General features: G+C 36.2%; 1 protein-coding gene and 1 pseudogene across 1 annotated transcript; one reads left to right on the top strand and one right to left on the bottom strand.

Moving 5' to 3' along the window:
* Nucleotides 1-150: 150 nt before the first annotated feature.
* Nucleotides 151-1,129, bottom strand: LOC133736836 (protein OXIDATIVE STRESS 3 LIKE 3). Its single transcript, XM_062164430.1, has 2 exons — nucleotides 966-1,129; nucleotides 151-765 (listed from the first exon to the last, which is right to left on the bottom strand). The coding sequence occupies exons 1-2, from the start codon at nucleotides 1,037-1,039 to the stop codon at nucleotides 540-542; spliced, it is 300 nt and encodes a 99-aa protein (XP_062020414.1). The 5' UTR covers nucleotides 1,040-1,129; the 3' UTR covers nucleotides 151-539.
* An 11,755-nt stretch (nucleotides 1,130-12,884) lies between these two features.
* On the top strand, nucleotides 12,885-14,265 carry LOC133737348 (F-box protein At5g07610-like; annotated as a pseudogene).
* Nucleotides 14,266-24,744: the final 10,479 nt, after the last annotated feature.

Below are 24,744 nucleotides of genomic sequence, written 5' to 3'. Positions count from 1 at the left end.
GTCTCTGCCTTCAAATATGTTCTCTCATCTTCCTGTCAGATTTTATTTATTTACAAGGATATAGAACATCTGATGTTAATGCAAACGTAAAGAGAGGGTTCGAATTCTCGATTCGTACTGTACCCCTCTCTTGAGTTATAGAAGACAGACTTCAAAAGATTGACATGTATTTAAGTCGTTTGTTTCATCACATAGATTACATCAAACCAAAGCTCTAGATACAACGTAACCGTGCTTTTCTTTATGGGAAAAACCAAAAGGAAAACGAAAAGCAGATTAAATCTAATACAAGTAATTTACTTATGTACACAAATAATTTGGAGTAAAAGCAGCAACATATTGCCAAAAAAGAAGGTTTATGTACTCTAGCATCCTTGTTCAGCTTCTTGGACTCCAAAATGAATATTTCATAATTTTCCAACGCTCACGCGGGTGGTGTTTAGGAAACTAAAATGGAGTATGCTACGCTCGCTGAATAATAATCGAATGCCCTTTCTATGTTTTTTGTTTGTTCATTTTTATTTTTCGTGGACATATTATCACACACCAACACAGGGTGTAGCAAATTGGGTGGTACTAGAAACTCGTCGACATGGAATGGGAGGATAGGGAGCTGGAACAGCATAGTTCTTCTTCTCAGTATGTTTCTTCCTCTTTTTCGCATCGGGACGTTCTGGTTTCTTGAGATCTTCTAGGCATCGGACATCGGCCATGCACGTAAATGATCGTGCTTTTCCAGAGTAGTACCTTGACAACCCTCTCTGGCTGAGAAAAAAAAACACACCATAAATTACATTTGTTAGTCGCCCGAGGTAGAAGAAATGAAAATTTAAACAATAAGAGACATATATATATATATATATACACACTTTTTGGATATTAATGAAACTTCATTAACAATAAGAGACATATGGGAGGGTGGAAAACAGTGACAAAGCTAAAGAACAAGAGATTTGTGTTCTTACTTCCGGGGAAGACTTGACCTAAGTGCACCCATGTCGAATGTTCTCATGTTGGTGTCTCCTTCCATGATCTCCATGATTGAAGTTTGAGAAATTCGATGAGGGTGAAGAAGAAAGAGGGAACTAGAGGAGGGTGTTTTGATTATGGTGAATTAGCTTAACTGACGTTGCAATAAGTGCTTTATATATATGAGAAAGGAAGCTGGGAGTGGGGATAAGAGCTCACACGTCGTCGTAAGGATTGGGGTTGCGTTTGAGGGGTTCGATCGATAAAAGTGGAGCTGTTTGGAGCCTCTCAAAAATGCTCCCCACCTTGTTTGGTTTAGGATGTTGATGCCTACCTCGACCACATCCTTATCTACATTCTCTCTTGTTCATTGCCTTTGTTTCTTTTCTTTTTGGGGAATCTTTACCCTTTTGCTCTTTACTTATCTTAAGACACCACCCCTATTTTGTCTTTTCAAGAAGACAAATGAAGGAAAAAAACATTTGGTCAATGAAAATCATGCTTGTATATATGGAGAAGAGGGCAAATTTATTAGAGATTGAAATTTATCTAATATGATCATGCTTGTAACTAATAATTATTGATAAAGAATTTTAAGATTTACTATTTAAATTGCCGATCGTCTTTTAAGGTTAAAAGAAAAAAAAAAAAAAAGGTTCAATATGTTGATCAATTAAATACGGCAAAGTCTTTTTTTTTTTTTTTTATAATCAAGGCAGAAGCCAATATATTGATCAGAATGACCATTACATACCTTCATGCTATCAATTAAGGGTAGGCAAGAAATTGTGCTAGTACCCACAGTGGTATGTAGAAACTATGGCAGTTTCTTGAACTCCAATAGTTGAATAAGGTGATTGAGCGTAAATTCTGGAATGACCTTCACAAGTTTGCACTCTGAGAAAAAAGGGACACGTGGTAAGTTAAAATGCAAACAAATAAAAGTCTACGAGTAAAAGCATTGTGGTCAAAGTGGGGATGAGATCCGTAGTTTAGTTATTTAGTACTAAAGCATCCAGCTTCTATATTGCAGAAATTTCTAAATATAAATTATGCTTTTTAATGATTGCTATAGGCGTATGCATGAGTTTTGAAGGGGTATGTTACTTACTTGAGATGGTACTTGGTTCAAAAATCTGGATGAGGAGCGGTCTAAAGTTATAAATGGACTTTTAGCAATGTTTTTGGGAACTGATTGAATGTTAGCACTAGGCTAAATATGAAGGAAGCTCAAGTATCTGCCAATCAACTGTTAAATTGTGAAAGAAAGTTGGATAATAGTGAGTTGATTAATGACTTTTGTTCGCTGCAGAACCTGATTGAATGTTTTGAGATTGTGAAAGTTGATCCAGAAAATCAATTTAAAGGTTGATGCGTTAGATCTTCACTAATTTTAGGCATGATCGAGAGTCGATCTATGACATTTTGTCATGAATGTGACTCATTTCATAAGTACAGATTTCAGAAATGTAATAATGTGTTATCGTTCTTACATATGCAGATTGGTAAACATGACCAAAAAAGAAAGTGCCCAGTAATTATCTTCAAATTCGTTGTACCATGTCACCAATGTTGGAATTTGGAAACAGTGCATCTACTTAAGGAAAGACACTAGCTAGAAATACATTCATAATATAACAATATCTGAGATGTTCATAACAATTCTGATTATCAGAGAAAAGAAACTTATCAACTTGTGATAGTGAACTAATGAAGCATAAACTTAAGCTGAATAAAGAAAAGCCCAGATTGCATAGAAAAGTCAGTTGCCTTCTAAGAGGGGACTGAGTGTCTCAATGAATGGAAATGCATTTCTCCATGTGTACTTCAAGCCATAAGCAGCAACTTCTTGACATGGAACCAGATACCGAATGAGGTTGTATGTCCCATCACTGAAGTTGTAGGCCGGCCACAACCATACTGAAGACGTTGAGGACTATTTTTGAGTCCTCTTCCTTCTCTTCTCGAACCAAACTCAAGACCGAAGCCAGAAACCTGTGGTTGATATTAGCTGCCACATCCCTGAAGGCAGCTCTAATGGACTCAAGATTCACATGGTACCTCACGTACCATACAGTGTAATCTTCCTCCATCTCCAACACATCAAACTGAACAGCGTTCTTTTCGACCATTATCACATGTAGATGGCCTCGAGACTCCCCAAAATATCTGACTGGCTTGAAATCATCCTCATGGTCTGGCATTTACATAGTGTTAAAGCTGTCCTCATCCACATTGAAGTAGTATGAAGTCTCTTCCTCACTATACCAGTGAATTGCACGCCTGCAAAAAACGGTAGCACAAAAAAATATGGTTTTGGGAGGATCAAAAAAGGGTATTGGAGAGGGTTCCAGGTGTTGGTTTTGGAATCATAAACATGAAGGACATAGGAGTCCATATTGTATGTCCCAAGTACACACACTACTTTGAAGTGGGGTGAATGAGAGGGATCAAAAGCCAAGTTTACGCCATAAATGTGGTTACTTTCAGCAAACTGGAATTGGAATGGAAAAGTAATGGCCTTGAACTGCTTGGTGGTGGGATTGCTTACATAGAATCTATAACAATAATTTCCATGTAAATGTTCCCTGTATAACTCAACTGAAGGTTGGACTAAAGAACATATATACATTGGTATTATAACCTGATACACCAGTTGGAGAAGTACCAAGAGAAGTATTGCAGAGAAGCAAGCCATTACAGGATTGTAGGATCTTGATGTCGTGGGCACCGAGATAGCTCAGATAGGGAGGGCCATTGGAGTTGAGTTGTTTGACACGAATATATTGAAATTCTGGAGTGGGGAGCTACATTCTGTTCAAGAGAAGCCCAGAGGGGGAAGGAATGTTGCCGCCGCTATGCCAGGTGGTGTGAGTGGCCATGAAGTGGGGGTTGGAAATGAGAGAGCCACTGTTTGGATACACATTTGAAGGTGAGGACTGGTTTTGTGGGAAATCGAACAAGAATTTTGGATATAAGATGTTCGTTGGTGCTAATGCCTAATGGCCTCTTCAGATGATGATGATCAATGATAAGATTCGTTTCATCTTTTAAACTTAACAACTTCAATTTGATCTCACTGTCTCAATTAAATCAAAAGAAAAGCTAGTTACTAGTCAAGAAAGTTAGCAAACATATACCAATTGGACGAAGGTGAAAGCAAAAATAAACGGGAAATATATAAACAAAGACCAATATGATGCAATGAATCAAACTATATTGTATCACATAGATCGATCGAGTTTATAAAGCTTAACTTTATTTTCATGTTGTATTCATTATTTCATTACTCACCAAAATCATTACAAGCATGTTAATCAAAATTTGCAGCAAAAAGAGAAAATCATGGAACAAAATGAAAATTTTATTTTATTTCAATTTTTTTATTTTTTTATTATATCAACCGATTATGTTAGATAAACTTCAATATTATATCAAAGACATAAAGCTCAGAGAGTCAATAAGAAGCTTGGTGGTACTCAATCCTACTAGCATTGGAACAGTTCCCAGCCCTAGCGACAAGGGCAAAGGAAAGATTTCTTTCCAAATTTCTTTGCCTATTACTAGAAGTTTAATCTTCTACTACTTGCATCTTAGGGGGGTGTATTCAATCTAGATTTTAAATGATTCTGTCTGATTTTATATAATCTATGGATTCCTGTAGATTTCACAGAATCCACGGATTGTTTTAATTTCATATGGATTTGAACAGATTCTAATGTATTGTTTTAGAAAGATTTGTTTGGATTGTAATAAGTGCATGGATTTTCCTAATAATAGAATAAAGACTAAAATAAAATAATATAATTAATTATTTTTTTGTGTTGAGAAACTACTTTACTGTCGACGCTATACCCATTACATTGTTTATCCGCTTCAAGACAGAGTCTAAAAGCCCTTGGGGGGATCACATTTTTGTTCTCACGAAGTTTTCCATTTAATTATGTTAATAATGTATCCCTTCTCTTTTGCACCTCCAAATGAAAGTATCATTCTAGATGAGCATATTGAGATCACCATAAAAAAAGTATAAAACTGAGAATTATTGTAGAAATTTCAGAGAAACCAATGCATAATAATTTGGATTCCGCCTTAAAAGCCATCATAACATATATACAAATACTTCCCGTAGTAAGTGCAAGTATAAATCACATAAGTGGTATACCACAATGATTCTAATCTCGAAACATCATAGATTACAATAAACCAGTACAGAGGAGTAATCCAAAAAATAACAGCAGTCCAATCATAAAAAACTAGTATTAAAGGAATAATCACTAAACTCATAAAATACCACACCCAAAGGGGTGCCCTAAATCTATCTCATTCGATAACTGACCTACGCCTGTATTCTATCAAATATTCTTACTGTCTTCCACATCAACTAAGTCAGCTCTCTCCTTTATGGACACATTTGTGAGTATGCTACATATGGATGTGAGACTACTATCCTTTGCCTAAAATTGCCGGTGCCAAGTGGCTACACTGATATTTGGGACGTTCTGGAGCAAAAGTTGTAAAACTCCTTCGCGCTCCCAACATAAGTAGCTCAGCTGAAACAAAATGCAAGACAAAGGACTCTAATATTGATACTTAAAACAGTTAAGTCTTTGAGGACCAGCAGTAAATCAACTTTCAGTTAGAATAGTAAATCAGTTCATTTTGTGGTGGCTTTCCTTCCCTTCTTCTTGTCAATATTTTCATGTAGGACTAGCAGGCAAGATGGTCACAAGGTAGATTTTAGTTTACTGCCATCAAATTGTTTAAAAACAAAAAGAATAAAAGGTAGAAAAAGATAGAGACTACCAAGTTCAAAGGGCAGAGTTCTAGGAATTACTGCTTGAAATTAGAAGAAATTCCACCATCACACCAAAGGTGCCTTGGTATCTCCAAGTCAACACATGCATGTTTCACACACGACTAGAAGGATTTCAAAAGGTTTTCACGATCAACTTATCTTTCAAATCATACAGAATATCCCATCTATGGAGCCATTCTTACATGAATCACAATCACTGTACTAATGCACTTGAAATTCTGAAAGACAAATGGGGAATACACTGAACATTACAACGTAAAAAAACTTAAAGGGCAATAACCTAAGAATGATACACTTTTGAATTGCATTTATAACATAATCAAGGACAAATCTTATTATACAGTGCTTAGTACTTGGATGAACTTATTTATTACAATCTGAATCAGCATTACAAACAGTCGTGTTATTGTCCACCCTAATGCTACACATAACATTAAGTTAATACAACATGTTTCACGACATTGAGTGACAGTAATATGAAAACACAAATGAACATGCATTTTTCTCTCTGAAATTACTTGTTTGTAATCTTAGCAGACAAAAAAATATTGATAAAAAAACAAAAGCAAAGCAATAGAAATACCCAAAGTAGCACAAGAAGTGAAACAAGGAGCTGATACCTCATCAAAAGAAGAAGCAAAGAGACTTGACCTTCCAAAGGCCAAATGGAATGCCCTCCTAGTCATATGCAACTTATCTGCAGCCTTTAGTAGCATCTCTTTGATAAGAGTTGGCTCCTTTATTGACACTAAAAGCTGAGTTGCTCCGAATCACAACTTCACAACAGAGCCACATTTCTTGTGCAAATCACCCAACACCTCTGAATGCCAAAGATAAGAGTCGATGGTCAATGCTCTATGGTCTCCACCAAATTCAAATTCACCACAGGAAAATTCCAATCATGACAAAACTTGTTCAATTTCTGGAATCCAAAAAGACATATTATATTTTTGTATTGACATGCTTTAGTTTCACTATTTCATTAATTTTCTAAGTTAAGCTGGACCGAGCAAAGTTAATTACTCTAAAAAGAAGCAATTGATCAGAGTGCGAGCAACAATTTTACCGGTTTGTATTGCTCTTGTCAGGGACATAGAAATTGAAAACTATGAACCAATCATATTGCTCTTGCCCAGTACATAGAAATTGAAACTATGAACCAATCCTATTGCTTTTGCCTAGTACATAGAAATTGATATAATTACTGTGTTTGTGTCAAACTATATGCGCCAGTCCAAGCACGTACAGCACCGACCCAGATGGTTAGTGCTAGTTTCCAACCCCAAATACCAAAACAAAGATTGAGAAATTACCTGGTTAGTAGAGAATAACGAAAGGTTGAGGTCAGTTCGAAGTCAGAAGTCGAGATCAGTTCGTCTTCGTCTAGGTTAGTTCGTCTTCTATTATTTGAGTTTTTTTTCATCTTCAGAATGAGGAGGAAAAAAATGAAAAGATGTCAAAATCTCATCTCTAGAGAGTGGATTTCTGATAGGGTTTGGTATTTATACCAAGCACTCCAGAATCCTACAGAATCAATCATCTAATAAAATCCTTTAAAATCCTTGAGCTTTTGAATACCACAAGATTTAAGAGGATTTTTTAAAATCTCAATTGAATACCACAAGATTTTAAAAGAGTCTTTAAAATCTTAATTGAATACCACAAGATTTTAAAAGACTTTTAAAATACAAAACAATCCAATAGACTCCTAATTGAATACACCCCCCTTAGTTTCTTTAGTCGTACACCAATTGAGGTCTCTAGGCGACTAGGTTACTATTTAACGGAAGTTGGTAGGGAGGATTTTCTTTCTTGTGGTTAGGCTCAATAAGTGAGCGAATGTGTTAACAGTGAAAGTCACCTATCCTTTGTCTGGTAGCTTAGACCATTTATGATTTTGGTGTAAGACAGTATTGGACGTACGAGCCTTCTGGCCATGGATAATTGAATGAAGTTATCTCTTTTTCTCAAAAAAAAAAAAAAAAAAAAACTTCAATATTATATCAAAGACTACGAATAAAGATACTAACTTAGGCATGACAGGAACACTACTGAAGTAAACATGGCAAAATTAAAGCGGACAAAAGCTACATTATAGAGTATTAATCTCATATCATAAAAATTAAACTCGAATCTTGGTCAATTCGCAAAACCCAAAACAACAAAAATCCTGAAAAAAAAAAATTGTAGACCTAAATTATAAATATCGTTACAAATTAAAGAAACACTATTATGAGGATTACTGCATCTATTCGAGAAGCAATTGTAGAATTATCTTATATTAATATGGTCACAAAATTTTTCAAAAAAAAAAAAAAAAATATGGTCACAAAATCTCACATTCAAATATGAAAGCAACTAAATATTGCTTCAACAGCTAAACATCTAACCCCCACATAACCTATTTTCTTGTAAACATGAATAGATCTTCTAACATAATGGAAACACGCGTAAGAATAATTGAATGAAAAAAAATTTAACATACTTGAAAACTGAAGGCTGAATTGACTCTGCAGATTTCCTTTTGATATTGAAAGTGGTTAAATTTTGCAATAGATAGAGCGAGAGAGAATTGAAACACAGAGAACCGAGTGAGGGAAATGTGAGAGCTCAATGCAAATGGTCTAATTAATTTGCAATTCGTGGTCCTCATGTCAATTTGACATTTTAGACAGTTTTTGCTTTGCTCGATGTGTCAAAAGAGGTATTACTACTGTAGCTTGCGTTTCTAATGAGAAATCATTTTGATTTGATTAAAAAAAAAAAGTTTGGTTACTTTGGTATCAACTAGTGCTGTTACTTGGTCAGTTCAAATCAGTTATAAACATTACCAACTTCAAAATCAAAGCTTTCGGTTTCAAAAATAAGTTAACACTTACCAACTAAAATTTTCGGTATATAGTACTTTCTACCAAATTTGGTATTTCAGTATTACTAACTTTACACCAAGTATTTCTTTAGGACATAAATTAGAATGTGTTGTGCGGAAGCGTAACAAACAAGGTATTGATATGAATTCAACAGTACGTAACAAACAAAGCAAGAAAGCAACCAATAAAACAAACCACAAAGAACACCAAGATTTATAGTGGTTCACTCAATCGGTGTGATTGAGCTACATCCACTTTCGGAGCCGGCAAGATATTCCACTATGATCAATTTGGAGAAACATACAACTAGAGTTTATGAACAACTCTCTCTACCCAAATCCCCAATACACCCAAACCTATTAACTCTCTTCTTGATTCAAATAGAGAAGAAGAAGAATACTTACTTCTCATATACAATACATAGCAACACCAACAACTAAGCTTAAGAAGCTTCAACTATGGAGTAGCTAAGTCACCAACAAGAAGAGGAAGGCACAAGGAGTATTCAAGGTGGTTTTCAATGTTTCTCTCTCTTCCCTTCTGATCTTCCTTACGGCTGCCCCTTCAAAGGCATATATATATGTCTACACATGTGCAATTAACCTAGCACATGCAGCTCACATGGGATGCCAATGGGCCAAGCCCATTAAGTGAACTGAATGAACAATACTAATTTTGTTTTTTGAATTTTATAAATTATCATAAACTTGGGTTCATATACTTATTTTTCAATTCTCTACATACATATGACATCGAGTTCTATCCATTTTCAATCAAACTAGTTATCTAACAATCTTTTACCTGGTTACCCAATAATGTATGACTTATTTTTCTAAGTTCATCAAAACATATGTACTAATAATTTAATAGTAGTAATAATGTTAATATTATTATAAAATTATTTATACATATATATATATATATTTTTTTTTTTTTGAAAAAGAAGTTTATTGAAATAGTTAATAATTAAAATCGTTCTAAATGGCATCCTTTATAATTTTAGGAGCTGTGATGAAACCTAAAGCTGAAATAGAAAAAACAAGAAGGTATATTAGACCAACCAATTGTCCATGTACAATAGAACACTGCTCTGAAGCACTAACAAGGTTACTAGTAAAAATTGAAGGTATATCCTCAACCTCCTCAAGATAATTACCAACAATAACAACATTGTCACGACCTTGAACAAACAAGGTGTACTACTCCAACCAGTTGTCTATGTACAATTGAACACTGCTCTGAAACACTAACAAGCTGACTAGCAAAAACTAAAGGAATTGTGTTTTGAGTGATTGTGGAAAGAAATGAAGGAATTGTGTTATGAGGGAAATAAAGTAATTCCTAAAATTTATGATGCTATAACTCATATTAAAACTTTTCTGACCAACTTTTGGGAAGCAAATAAAATTTCAATACGGTCTTTTGGGAAGCTGATGATCCCACGGAGATCTGCTCTTTAAAAAAAAACACACACACACACAATATGTGATTTGCCCAAGCACACAATTATCGTACAATATCAATGCTGTAAGTAGGCTCGATACAGCTCGTGTTCGACTCGTATTTGGCTCGATTTTAGCTCGTTCGGCTCGTGCTCGTAAGATAAATGAGCCGAGCTTGAGCAAGGATATATTTGGCTCGTCTAGCTCGTGAGTAGCTCGTATTTTCCATGAGTAGCTCGAGCTTGTTAAAACTCGGCTCGTTTGTTAAAGCTCGACTAATGAATATTTATACTATAAAAATATAATTTTTCTAATCTCAATTCTTCAATTCTTTTTATTATATTCCTTTTCAATTGGAAGAGAATCTGAAAATTTAAATAAAATATATTATAATAAATAACAATACTTGTGCAACAATTAAATCAAACCCTAGCAACCACTATAAAAAGAAAAGAATTGAGATCGGGCAGCCATAAAGTTTTTATGTACATAACTTATTGCTAGCCTTTCAAAAAAAAAAACTTATTGCAAGATTGTTCTTCCACTAATCTTGTTTCTTTTATTCTTTTTTATAATATAGGGTGATGGGGATTTTCTTGCCGGCTATCTTTCTGTAAGTGTAGCTAGACTCTAGCCATTGGCTGAATGCCGGGCTATTGATTCTAATGATATCAATTTCTATTCAAAAAAAAAAAAAAAGGGTGATGAGGATTCAATGGAAGAAATCTGCTTGGAATAAAGGTATATACACGTACTGAACAATCTTCTTACTTTCATAAATCATATTGAACAAGCTTTTTTAAAGTTATTAATATATATATATTCTTTGTTTTTATAGATGGTGAAGATTCGCTGGGAGTTTGCATGGAAGGAAATATGAAGATACAAATAACCACCTTTGAATCAATATGTCGAAGGCTCCATTCTTATTTAATTACTTTAAGTGCAATTTGAGTTGGATTCATCATTTTGAGTTTATTCTAGACAATAAAAGGTATTTGTATGATGGTTAGACATCAAATTTGAATTATTATTTTAAATTTTCTTTCTATCTTTTTTATTTTTTAAATTTAAAGTCAAATGAGCCAAGCCGAGCCTATTCAAGCTCGAGCTCGTCCAATAAATCAAGCCGAGCCGAGCCTAGCTCGGGCCTAAGAAAAATATTCAAGCCGAGCCGAGCTTGAACATGAAAAAGAAAATTCAAGCTTTAGCTCAGCTCGAGCTCGATAAAAAACAAATGAGCCGAACATGATCACCTTAGTATTCGCTCCGACTCGGCTCATATACACCCCTTTATATCATCAAACCCTAAAAGGCCCAAGTAGCAAATAAAGGTGAAGCAGCTTTGACTTAGACGTAAAATCCCCAGCCCAAGTACACTATTTTTCCTGCCCCTAATCTAGTTCATCGATAACGAATGATCTGCAAATTGCATAAATTCGTAGATTGGACCAGCCATTCGGCCGAGGGATTGATGTCCATAAAGAGGGCACAACACTCAAAATACAATTACAATTCAATTTGTACAATAGCCAAGTAGATCGAAAAACCCAAAAAACTAATTTGGCACCCTAGTTACACGTATATTTCACAAAAAATCTTGCATTGTATCTAAAAGTTCAGAATCGTGATAGCAAAGGAAGATGTGTTGTATCGTTAATCAAGGCTTGAGGGTAGCCCTACCAGCCCATTATTCAAAAAAAAAAAAAAAATCTAAAATTGAGCTATATTTGGATAATCTTTATTGTAATTGGATAGCTAAAAATAATAATTAAATGTAAGTAGTCATTAATTGCATTTCTAACATAAAAGAAAATAATTAATGTAATGTCGGCTATTATCGCTACCTATATTCTCGTTGTTTAGTATAGAAAACGTGAAATTTAGGGATTCCGTAAAACAGAGAATGAGATAGGGAAGTTATTGGAGTTGATATTGAAGAAAAATTCTTATAATTTTGGTAGAAATAACGTTTAGAGATATGTTTGTGGATGCTATCAATGTGTTTCGGAAGACTTAATCTTACTACTTACAATACTGCAATAAAATAATAAATTGACTATTATGTTGTAAAGTTTTGCAAAAGATTTACATATTACAAAGTATGGAGCCCAAAAATATCTTCTGTGCCCACTTAAATGGGGTGGTTGGAATAAAAATTTGATTGTCTAATTGAGAAAAAATTCATAAAATGCCTATCTTTAAAAGAAAAACTAATCATGCTTTTAAAGAAGAGAACGTTCACTCGATTAAGAAAATTATGGTCAACCACGTTGAATGTATATCCAATGGTGAAAATAATTATTTTTAAGTTAAGTTGTTGTGTTTTTCACTCTAGGAGCTACATGCAATGATGATTGATCATAATTTTCTTGATGAATTATTGACTAGGTATACGCCACTATTTAATGTATTAGAAATTTGTACCATTTGAGTAGTTGGAAAAGTCAAAGATGAGTTTCTAGCCGGGAAAAAAAAAATCTAGAAAAATGTCCTTATTAAACAAATCTACCTCAAAAGATGGATCAGACCAAATAATTGAGTTTCATTGTATTAGTAAGATCTTTCCTTATTTACTTGGCCACTGAATTAGGGTACAAATACATACAATAGATCTGTATCATTGTATGTGCTATTCTTGCTTTAGGATTAATGAAATTTCTCTTTTTTGTAAAAAAGAAAAATATCCACCTCAAAAGGAAAGAATAATTCAATTCTTTTTTTTTAAAAAAGGAAATTAATTAGCTTTTAAAGAGGTGAAATTCCTCAATTTTTCAATGAGAAATGGCAAGCAGAGGGGGAAGAAAAAGCTCTAAAGTCAGAGGTTTTTCCATTGCAGCTCAAGTGGGCAACTCCGAAGATCTTGTCATCGAGATCCTATTGCGCCTCCCAGCCAAGCCAGTTCTCAAGTTCAAATCAGTTTCAAAACAATGGTACTCCATAATCTCTACCCCAAAATTTACTGTCACTTACGCCAAAAGAAACCCAAACAATCACTTAGGGTTTTTGTTGAGTGCGCAACTTAATTTCCAACCATACCCACGTGCTCTCTTCCTTTCTTTGGGTGGCTATAAATATGGTAAACACCCAAATTTCCTTGAAATCCCAAATCTTGAAATTCATCATTTCTGTAATGGATAGTTGTGCTGGTCTAAGCCTCATGTTCATGCCCCTGAATTCACTTCTTATTATGTTTGTAATCATTAACCACTGCAAGTGGCCTAGTGGTTCTTGCCTAGTTGGGTGTGCTCCCCAACCTAGGTTCGAATCCCGAAGCTGTCAAAGTGGCCAGGCACTGTGCTGCAATGCACAGTTGGAGCATTTCACATGCGCCGAAGGGGTTTATCTTGGGCCGAGGAAGCCTTTGGGTTCCCCTTGACAAAGTCAAAAAAAAAATGTTTGTAATCATTCTTCTGGGCAATCGAAATGGGTTCGGGTTCTTGGAAGTCCATGCATTAAAAGATTGAAGGCTTTTAATTTGGCTTTTGATCCTTTGAAATCACCTCATTACAGGCTCATCTTTGTTAGTGAATTGTCTGTGTTAGACGAGTACCATCTTATCAAAATTGATATTTACTCGTCTGAGACCAAGTCTTGGAGAGCATCCAAGAAAGGGATTTACATTTTGCAATACGATATAGGCTTTCACATTGCGGTTTACTGTAAGGATGCAATGTACTGGTACAATCAGAAAAGTCAGTCTTTAGCATCTTTCGATTTCGATGATGACAGCGTGGAGAATTTGCCAAAGCCAGATGTTTCTGAACCCATGACTTATTACTATTTTGGCGAGTCAGGTGGGCATTTGCATCTTGTTGGAACTTGGAGACCCTGGACTACTTTGTTCACTGTCTTCGAAATGCAGGAAGATAGGTCTAGCTGGTTTGTGAAGTATGATGGTGATTTTGGTGCTTTAGCTACTGTGTTTCCGAAGATGGTTACTAATAAACCAAATAGGCCTTGTGTCTTTTCTCTGGTAAACCTGTTAAGAGGTGAAAAAGAAGGCGAGTTGATTATTGTGTTAACAATCCCCGAGGGTGTGATTTGGTATAATGTATGGGATAAGACCATACATAAACTCTTCAATCTGTCTTTGAGTCGACGTAAATTGCAACAAATGACGTTTAAAGCTCATCAATACATCGAGACCATTGCTTCAATATGACAATACCAATGCTTTTATGGTATCTCCTGGCTCCTTCTCTATATCCTTACCTTTTAAGCATGATTTTTCTACTATTTTTATCTCATACTTGTGACAATATATATGTCATACAATAAAACATTTGGTTAAGAACTTTAGATGGAGGAATAAGTGCTCAGTTGCTTTTGGGCTGAGATTGACTAGATTCGTTGATTCTCATTGTAAGTCTTCTATTATCAAGGAACTGAGAATAACATTTCTTACTCCAATACATTGTTTCTAGAGAAAGAACTTGAATCTTTTGCCGATAGATTGGAAGTAGTTTTTTCTTTTTTTTTTGAGAGAGAGGAGTGAAACTGTAAGCAACATTACACAATGACCCACCCCAGTAGAGCTACATCAATATTGAATCACTGCCTATATTAAGAGCTAGCCTAGATGAATGTTGCTATAATAATAAGCATTGATATAGTAACCATATGATTAGGGTCACAATCCGAAGACAATTCACCCTACATTATTCTTAAAGTACTAAAGAAACTAAACTAGCTTGGGGAGAACCCCAACCCATCATCAAAGAGTCCAGACCCAACATCACATAGCCTAAGCCCAGTCACATGAGAAACCAGCCCAGAAGCCCAAACCCTAGCTTCCATGCCATCAGCCACAACACCCGCACCACGATCGACCGCTAGCCATGAACATGGCAACATCATGAACCGTCTATCATCCCCGACAGCACTGACTACCTTGGAATACCTAGGCTTATCCCTCCTTGGGTCCGCATCCACCAGACAAACGAAGTCTAGATCATCATGCCGCCCTTGCATGAATTTCACCCAAAAGTTGTCGCCATAGCATCGTGCCACCAACCCAGTAGCCCTCCACCTCGAGAAGAAGAAGAAGAGGCGAGTGAAAATAGGACGCCAGAGCGCCTGCGTGCCAGAGCGCGAACATGGTCGCCTCTCAGGAAGGGATCTGGACTGATCTGTCGAGAAATCAAGGCCGAGCCTAGGCCAAACCCTAGGCGGCGGCATGAATTAGAGTAGAGAGACGAGAGCTCTATGGAAGTAGGTATAAAAGGACCATATTTACTATTATAGTGTTATTATAGTGCATTTTCATTAGTCCACAAACTTTCAATATGTGATATATGTATGATAGTTATCATGTGAGTATCGGCATTAAAGAATTGTCCAGAAGATGAGCTTAAACATTAAAGAGAGGGTCTAAGAGTGAGTGTGAGGTCTCGTTTGGTTTGCGGAAAAGAAACAAATTCTTTCGTATTTCCTATGGGAAAGGAAAACTAATGGGAAATTTGTTTTCCTTTTCGCTGTTTGGAAACATTGGGAAAGCAACAAGAAAATATGTGTGTTTCCATTTTAGTGTTTGGTTTGTGCAAGGAAAGGAAGCTAAATCATATTAGAATGTTTCTATTGGGACCTCCAAATCTGCTCACTTGACCTTACTCTATTATGAATTATTAAATGACATATATAACATACTATAAAATGACTATTAAGGACAATAATTATACCAAAAAAAAAATATAGAGTTAATTAGATCTAAGTCCAAAATTCACACCCCTTATTAGATATAGTCCGGTTGATTTTTTTTGTTAATCGCGGTCCTATGACTCAGTTGCCACATTGGATTTCTTTATTATTTTCCTTATCTATTTTCATTTTCTAATTTCACTACATACTCATTAAAGCATTCATAATATTTAATCAGAATTAAAGCTATGATTAAGATCATGTGACATAAAAATGTATGATATATATGTTGAATTGCATATTGGTGAGGAAAAACAAAATTCATAAGAGACTATATATCCATTATGTTTGCAAAAAAAAAAAAAAAAAGAGCTAGCAATTTAAAAAAACTAAACAAATATTTAAATAATTAATCATGAGGTACAGAAAATAGAGAAAATAAAATAAATATTAAGAAAAAATGATTAATTTTTTTTTTGCACAGCTAAAATAGAAAAAAAAATTAAAGAAAAAACCACAGAATAGTTCATCTTATTTTCTTGTTGATTAGAAATTAATTTTTATAATTCAATACCTTGTGTTTGATTTTTGTTTTTTTTATTGAAAAAGAGATTTGTGTTGTCTGATTAAGGAATGAATATGTAATTAAGATTTATAGAGTAATGTCTGACGTCATTCTTTCAAAAAAAAGATTTATAGAGTAATTAAATCATTGAAGTGACTAAGTTTTTTATTTTAGCAATTCTAACAGGCAAGACTCAGTAGAGGGTATCCAACATGCATTCATCCAGTATTTTCAAATCTTGTTTTCAACTGAGGGCTGCAGACATATGGAGTTGGTGTTGGACGCTATTCCCAGAAAGGTAACAGATGAGATGAACACGGAGTTGTCTCATCCATTTACTAGAGTGGAGCTAGAAGAGGCGTTGAAGCAAATGGCGCCAGACAAGTCACCCGGGATTGACGGTTTTCTAGCAAGATTTTATCAGACTTATTGGAGGATAGTAGGAGAGGAGGTTAGCTCTGTTTGTTTGAGTGTGCTAAATGATGGGGCAGAGCTAGATGATTTGAATCATACTCTACTACCGTTGATTCCAAAGGTTGATAATCCACAACATGTTACAGACTTTAGGCCTATAAGTCTGTGTAGCGTCATTTACAAACTAATTTCCAAAGCTATTGTGAATAGAATGAAAAGAATTTTGCCAAGAGTTATATCTGCCTTTCAAAGTGCTTTTGTGCCCGGAAGATGCATTCAGGATAATGCGATCATTGCTTTTGAAGTTATTCATTCAATCAGAGCTCGACAAACAGGGGGGGGGAGCAGAATTGTGTACTAAAGCTTGATATAAGCAAAGCATATGATCGCGTGGAATGGGTATTCTTGAAGAACATCATGCTCAGATTGGGTTTCACGGAGGAATGGGTAGCCCTAATCATGAGGTGTGTACAATATGTTTCTTTTAGTGTGTTGTGGAATGGAGAAACTGCAGGTTTGATCAAACCTTCACGGGGACTGAGGCAGGGTGACACGCTCTCCCTTTATCTTTTTCTACTTTGTTCGGAAGGACTCACAGGATTGTTGCAAAAAGCGGATCCGGAAGGTTTCATTCATGGAACAAGGGTTGCTGAAGATGGTCCTGCTATATCTCATCTTCTGTTTGCTGATGACAACATGTTGTTCGGAAGGGCGGATATTCAGGAGATCTCTTATATCAAACAATGTTTACTTTTGTATGAAAGTGCAGTAGGACAGAAAGTGAATTTTCAAAAGTCTGCAATCGCATTTGGATCGGGAATAGTGGAAGAACAAAGGTTAGAGGTGATGCAGATTTGGGGAATGCCTATTGTTCCGTTTCATGAGCGTTAGTTGGGGTTACCGACTATCGCAGGCAGAAACAAAAAGGAAATGTTTAAGAAAATCAATGAAAGACTAGATCATCATCTGAAAGGTTGGCAAACCAAACTCCTCTCTAAGGCAGGGAAATCAGTTCTCATCAAAGCAATTGCACAAGCTATCCCAACGTACATCATGTTGGTTTTTCAGCTTCTAGAGGGAATTTGTCGCAAATATCAGTCCAAGGATGCTAAATTTTGGTGGGGGAATGGTGAGAAGAAGAGAGGAATTCATTGGTGCAAATGGGAAGTGTTATGTAAAAATAAGAAAGCTGGAGGGTTAGGGTTAAGAGACATTGGTTGTTTTAATCAAGCCTTATTGGCTAAAACTCTGTGGCGTGTAGTACTGCATCTTGACTCCCTAGTTAATAGAGTGCTTCAAGCTAAATATGTGCAACAAGGTAACTGGGCAGCAGCTATCGAAAGAGCGAAGACTTCTCTAGTTTGGCAGGGATTAGTATGGGGGAAAGAGTTGCTGTGTGCTGGGGTTCGTTGGAGAATTGGGATTGGAGATATGGTAAAAATCTGGGGAGATAAGTGGCTGCCATCCCCGTGGACGTTCAAGGTTGTTACCCCAAGATTTCTGGATGAAAATGCAACGGTTAACCAACTTATGTTCGGGCCAGGTATATGGAATTGTAATTTCATTAGACAACATTTCATTGGGTTGGACGTGGAAAAAATTCTATCGATTCCTTTGTGTGAAAGAAGTGGAGGAGATGTGGTTATATGGCATTATAATGATGATGGGCATCATTCGGTGAAGTCGGGTTACTGGTTGGGGATGGAGTTGAAATAGGTCGGTGTAAGAGCAAGTAGTAGTAGGAGTAATGGTGATTCTAACTCCGTTAACATTTGGAGTACAATATGGAGTCTTAGGATTCCTAACAAAGTCAAGCTTTTCTTATGGAGAGCTTGCCACACATTTTTCCCCTGTGCTAAGCGTTTGGTAAAATGCAGGATTAGCTCTGATCCCGTCTGTGTAAGCTGTGGGTTTATGGAAGAATCAGTATTGCATAGTCTCTGGGAGTGTAGCTGTGCTCGTAAAGTGTGGAAGTGTTCTTGGTTAGCTGGGGTTGTTAAAAGTTGGGTTGTGCCTACTTTTATGGATCTCTTGGATCTGGTTTTAGCTACGGGAAGCCAGAGAGAGATTGAGCTGTATAGTTTGATGAGCTGGTGGATTTGGAAAAATAGAAATGAGAGGAGGCATGGAAAGAATGAGGTACCACCTCAGGAAATTACAGTTTGGTGTAGTGAGTGGCTGGATGAGTTTATTAAGGCACAGATTGGCAAGAATAAGAGGAATGGGGATCATGGAGAAGGTGGAACGCATCATAATGTAAGTGGGGTGGGTATTCAGGTCTAGGTTACTGTTGGTCGGCCGAGAACATGTGTGGAGGACAAGGAAGGGCTGACTAGGGTTAGAGACTTTAGGTCTAGGTTATTTTGAAATTCAAAATTTTAAAGATGACAAGTGGTCCCATTCTTACACCTTACACATTTGTCTCCCATTTATTACCTTGTTCTCCTACACAATGACCCTTATACCCATACTTTTTCTCCTCCACCAAAATATCTATGTGCTTTCTAAGTCATTTCTATATGGAGTCAAAGACTAGATCCATAATTTGTGCTTACACATTTGTCAATCACATCTAGCCCTTCATTCCTTTTGATCTCCAACCTTTATTTGGATTGCCTTGGCCTTTAAATAGCCCTTCCTCTCTCCCAAAACCGTGCACCCCCTTGGCTCCCTCATTTTGGAGCATCAAAATCTTTCTTTTCTCTAGTTTTAGGTTAGTTTTTCATATATACCTTGTACATAGTTCTTTGAGTTTGTGTGAGAAATAGGTGTGTAGGCACTTGGGTTTCACCAAAACCGAAGTTACTACACACTCTAAATCAATCACAACACTTGCTTTCACACATCTAAGCCTTTGTTCTTCTTTGTCTTGAGCTTTGTGGATGTGTATGGTGTTTTGGGTTGTAAAAACCAAAAATCCCATACCTTGAAGCAATTCTCTCATCTTTTGACATCTTTGAGAGCTAGGTGGGAGGTTGGGTAGTTCTTCTTTTTTCTCTTCCTTCTCTCTTTATTTTGATGTTCATGGCTTGTATTTATAAAAACATGTGTTGTGAGTAGTTGGATTTGAGGCTAGGGCTAGCTCTAGCCAAACTTATGTGCAAATAATGTAAATTTCCATGTGTTTTGATGTTTATGCATGTTTTGAATCTTTTGGCTACTATACTTTCATGTACCCTAAGTGTTTTTATAGATTTATCACCTAGAAGCATGCTTTAGGAAATTAAAGAATCGGAAACATGAACTTGATAAACTCTTGATTTCGTGAGTATGTGTATCTAAATAGGTAGTGGCTTAGCTTATTCCTACGGGAAGAACTAAGTTGCTTGAATTTCTTACCTTGAAATTAAAGCATGATGTTGTGAGTTTAGGTTCTGGAAGAATTTAGACTCACGGCACCATAGGCCATTTAGGATCTGGAAGATTTGAATGGTGTAAAGGTCGTGTAATTTAGCTTAATTTGCTTCAAAAGAGATTGTTAAATTGCATGATTAGTTGGTTTCTTGGTAGCTTCACCAAAGCACTAAGGGGAAGTTTGTCAAAGCATGTTATTACATCAAATATGGGTTACATTTTGTGCATGAGTAAGGTTAGGTGTGATGCCTAAGTCTCTATTCTTCTTATTGATTTATTCTCTACATTTTTATTTGTTTATTTTATTTTATGCAACTTAATTTTCTTTATTCAAAATTAAAATCAACCAAACCGTTCACTACCACAATTGTAAATACCATCCTCATGATCTTTAGCTTCCAAAGGGCTAAGGTTGTGAATTTGTAAAAAGGTAGACTTTGCATGTGTTTTCTAGGTTTATTTTCGTGGTGATCTAGCTAGGGTAGAGTTACTCAATCCCTTGGGTACAATACTCTTACTTTTCCCCTTTACTAAAACTTGACCTCCTAATCTTGGGAGTAGGGCACATCATTCATAAATTGCATACATTTTCATACTCAATGATGTCCCCAACAGTAGGCAAAGGTAAGGTAGGTCTAGGGGCTGTAATATTTGATGGTGGTGGGAGTTTGAAAGGTGCTTTGACTATACCGATTGACATTACAATCAAACCGGCTGCAATCGAGGAACTTGCGCTATGGAATGGGCTGCAGTACTGTAGGCAGTTGGGTAGTAGTAGAGTGAAGATTGCAGAAGATGTTTTGAATATAATCAAAGTATTGGATTGGAGTGGGCTGGATCTCAGTGACATCGGAGGAGTTCTTGATGTAGTACATTCCTTGACAAGGGAGTTTGAGATAATTTCATGGAAGCATGTCCGTAAGAGACAAAACGGAATTGCCCATAAGCTAGCTAGGGAAGCTCTTAGTATGAGTCAAGCTATGTATTGACAAGAAATAGGACCTCCATGGCTCCATGAGACTATAGGGGCTAGAGAGTGTCCTAGTTAATGGGATTTTCCCAATGGATGTATTGCTTTTGAGTTAATAAAGTTACATATTCAATCAAAAAAATTTAGTTTATTTTTTATTTTAAAGATAATAATTTGTTTGCAAATTATATGAGTGAGGTTATTTAAGGAACTTTAGTGAGGCTTAGTGAGTAAATTTAGTATGTAAAAATTTGATAGGAGGTGTAAAAAGTATAGGAGGTCAAGTGAGTAAATTTGGAGGTTCCAATAGAAAAACTCGTGTAAGATTTCATTTATGTGCTCATGTATTAAAATATAGAATTACACAAATCTCATAAACTTTTTGAATAAAATTGTCAATAATAATTTTCAACAAGAATATAAATGTATTTATATTATGTAATTAATACTGAAAAAGTAGAAGGGAAAATGAATAATTTGGAGGATTCACTTTTGCCCATATTTTCCCTTCTTAAATGAAAGTTGTACTTTTCCTTATGTACACTAAACATAGGAAAGGAATAAATTTCCTTTCGCAAGTCTTCAATTCCGCGAACCAAATGAGGCCTAATATGCGTCACATTTTATTCAAATTCGTTAGACTATTAAGGGTAGTTTTACATACAGATCCTTATTTGTTAAATACACCCACGTTTATTGTACAATTTTAAATCCCCAGTTTACCCTCTTCCCAACTAATAAGAACAAAAACACCGACAGACAATCATGCTTTATCAGGCTTGCTGGATATGATAAGCAGTAGTATAGTTGGGGATTCTGCTCATTTTGACATCCATTGGCATTGCCAAAATTCACAGGTCATGGTTGGCAAAGATGAATTTTCCAAATTTAAATATCTAAGTATTAGCATCTAATAGAAATTCAAAAGATTTTTGCCAGCTAGTTACCTCTATGCAATGCAGCAACTAGCAAGAGTTGAATATGTTGTTGTCTTTTTGATCAACAAACTTCAAGTGTCGCTCAAACCCTAAAGACTTTTTCTATAACAGTACGTACAAGAACAAACTCGTTTTATTCATCATGTCATTTGGAATAGTGTCAAATAAACAAAAGGCGTGCACTGGGGACTTGAGCATTGCAAGAATTTTAGATCAAAAGACCAATATAAAAATATTGAATCGGAAGAAATTCAATAATCAATCATTAATAAAAAATAAAAAATACAGAAAAATAAGGCTGTGGTGGAAAGAGAAAAAAAGAGGAAGACAGTAGGTTGTTGACTTGTTGTAGCTATTATATAAATCGGGAAGAAAGAAAGGGATTGCAATTGGGTATAGAGATAGTCAGATAGAGGTTGGGGAAGGGTAAAAGAGGAAAAATTAGAGAAAAGTGGCAAAAAAATGTCTCGTGCATGTGTATTAAGAAAAGAGGGATGTGTATATATAATTACTCGACTATTAAGTATTAACCAGAAAAACAACTAAGCCTCGTTGGAGCCACTCAGCCACTTATGCAAGTAAATACTAAATAACATAATAAATTATAAAAAGAAAAACTACACATAAAATTATTTGTCTATGGTTAAAAACTATAGCGAGCAACGCAAACCATAGCGTTGAGAATAGAAAGCGGTGATGACTTTTGTTGGCTCTAGCAATGGTGTCGCTTCGTCGCTAACATGTTGGTTGTGATCAGTGGTCGATGCAGGCAAGTTCCTGAGTGCGGGAAAAATTTTGCTTGGTCGAGATTGTCAGGGCTGTTGTCGTGGGCTGCTGCAGAGGGAGATCATTAAGCTGTTGCAGATCGACGTCAGACAGAAGAGCGGAGGTGTGATGCCCCAAAAATTCGTTATTAATTTCTGATGTTTTTTTCGAAAATTGTTAAGTTGATTGTTAGGACGATTTTGTGGTTCGAGGATGGAGTGGAAGTGTTTCGGACGAAGAATTACTTGAAACGTTTTATTTTCGAGGGGTTAAGGAGTTGAATTTTCATTCATTGAGTTTATCCATAAACTTCGTTCATGAAAGCTTTAGAGCGCGTCGATATGAGTTCGTGGACACGTGGCATGCATAAATTGGAGTTTGTATGAGAAAGTTATGGTCAACGAAAATTTCTGCTATTTTTGGTAATTACTATAAATAGGAATTTCTATTGTGGGAAATTCATAATCTGATATTTTGGGAAATGTTCCAAAATCGAAAATCGGTTCGCTCTGTTCTCTCCCGGACCCGATTTTTGAACACGGCTAGAACTCGCTTCTCCGGTGATCCCAGGTTACGGCACCGACCCAAATCTACTCTTCTCCTCATTCCGGTCCTCGCTACGGTGGTCTCTAGCTCCGATTCTCACCCACGACGGCGGATTGAGGCAACGAAGCTTGGCGGAGGCGGACTCAATCGGTTCTCTAATTTCCGGCCACGATTTTGCTTGAAACCGGTCTCGTTTTGCTCCTGGCAGCTTCCTCTTTCGATCCTTGGTGGTGGTGTTGAGCGATTTCTACCGGAGGAGCTTCATTTTCCCATGAACAGTTTATTTCTGTTTTCGAGCTTGATTCCGACCGATATAGGCTGAATCGACCAAAATCCCAGGTATTAAAGTTGATCCTTTTGTTGATCTCTCCAAGTTGGGCGGTCGGATTGAGCTGGAGTGAAGTTTGGCACGGTGGCGCTTGGGGCTCACGCACAGCAGCCTGTGGCGGCCAACCATGTCTGGGGCAGTTTCTTATTTCATTATGATCATCTACTCGTCGATATGAGCATTTTGATATGTAATTTGTAACTTTTGGAGATCATTTGAATATGTTAGGATTTTTCCTTAATTTTGATTATCTCGATTTTTGATTTGTGAGGTTCCGACCATTGGATCGACTTGTCGTTTTGACATATTGATCGTAGAAGTATTTCAGAGACTTTGGGTGGTCTTGAATGATGCTTAATCTCGATTGATGTAGTAATGGGGTTTTAGTTTGCGTGTTTCGAACTTAGATGCTTTCGTAGCTCAAGTATGATGTGATCTTGATGTGATTAGGTACGTGAAGAAGTTGTTTTGGACGGATTGTTGTGATTTTTATCTCAGTTCTGTAAGAAGATGCAGCAGGATTCAGAGGTGAGTAATCTCACAATGTTCTTTTATGAACAAAGTTACCTTATTATTTTGGGAGTTATTTATTTAACTGCAAACTATAGTTGGTATTAGTGGCATTTCTGAGTGAATGACTATGTATATATATCTTTACGTGAAATGTATATGTATTGGTGGTTTTGTGTGATGTAAGCAATATTTGTGAGTGAGTTCATATTTTTTTTTTTGGGGTGTGACTTTTCAGTATATTGTGGGAAATGGTATTTTCCATTGTTTTGAAAAGTGTTTGATATTTGAGTAATGTTTTCAGGTCCGGTGTGACCATTTTAATGTTTTGATCTGATGACCGGTTGTCTGAGGATTTGGGAGTCACAGGTTGTGATTTCTCCTTTTGAGATTTGGGTCCAGTGCGACTCGTTTATTGTTTTGATCTAAGGGTTAGGTTAACCTAAGAATCCGGGTTGCAGGCTGTGACCTCAGGCAAGATATCGGAAACCACGCCTTTGGCCGGGTGAGTGGTTACGATCAGTTAGAGTTTTAGTCTATCTACCATTGTACTTTATGGTCATTAGGTTACTTACGACTCTTAAGCACATATTTTATTGTCCAGGTTGGACCGG

The sequence above is a fragment of the Rosa rugosa genome, chromosome 3 (genome assembly GCF_958449725.1).
Source record: "Rosa rugosa chromosome 3, drRosRugo1.1, whole genome shotgun sequence".
NCBI lineage: Eukaryota > Viridiplantae > Streptophyta > Magnoliopsida > Rosales > Rosaceae > Rosa > Rosa rugosa.
This window is presented reverse-complemented; position numbering and strand designations above follow the sequence as displayed.

Excerpts from the sequence above, each read along its gene's own strand:
- LOC133736836 (XM_062164430.1), bottom strand. The coding sequence starts at position 1,039 with ATGGAGATCATGGAAGGAGACACCAACATGAGAACATTCGACATGGGT. Across the intron at positions 766-965 it reads AGGTCAAGTCTTCCCCGGAA|CCAGAGAGGGTTGTCAAGGT; the intron begins GTAAGAACACAA and ends TTTTTTTCTCAG.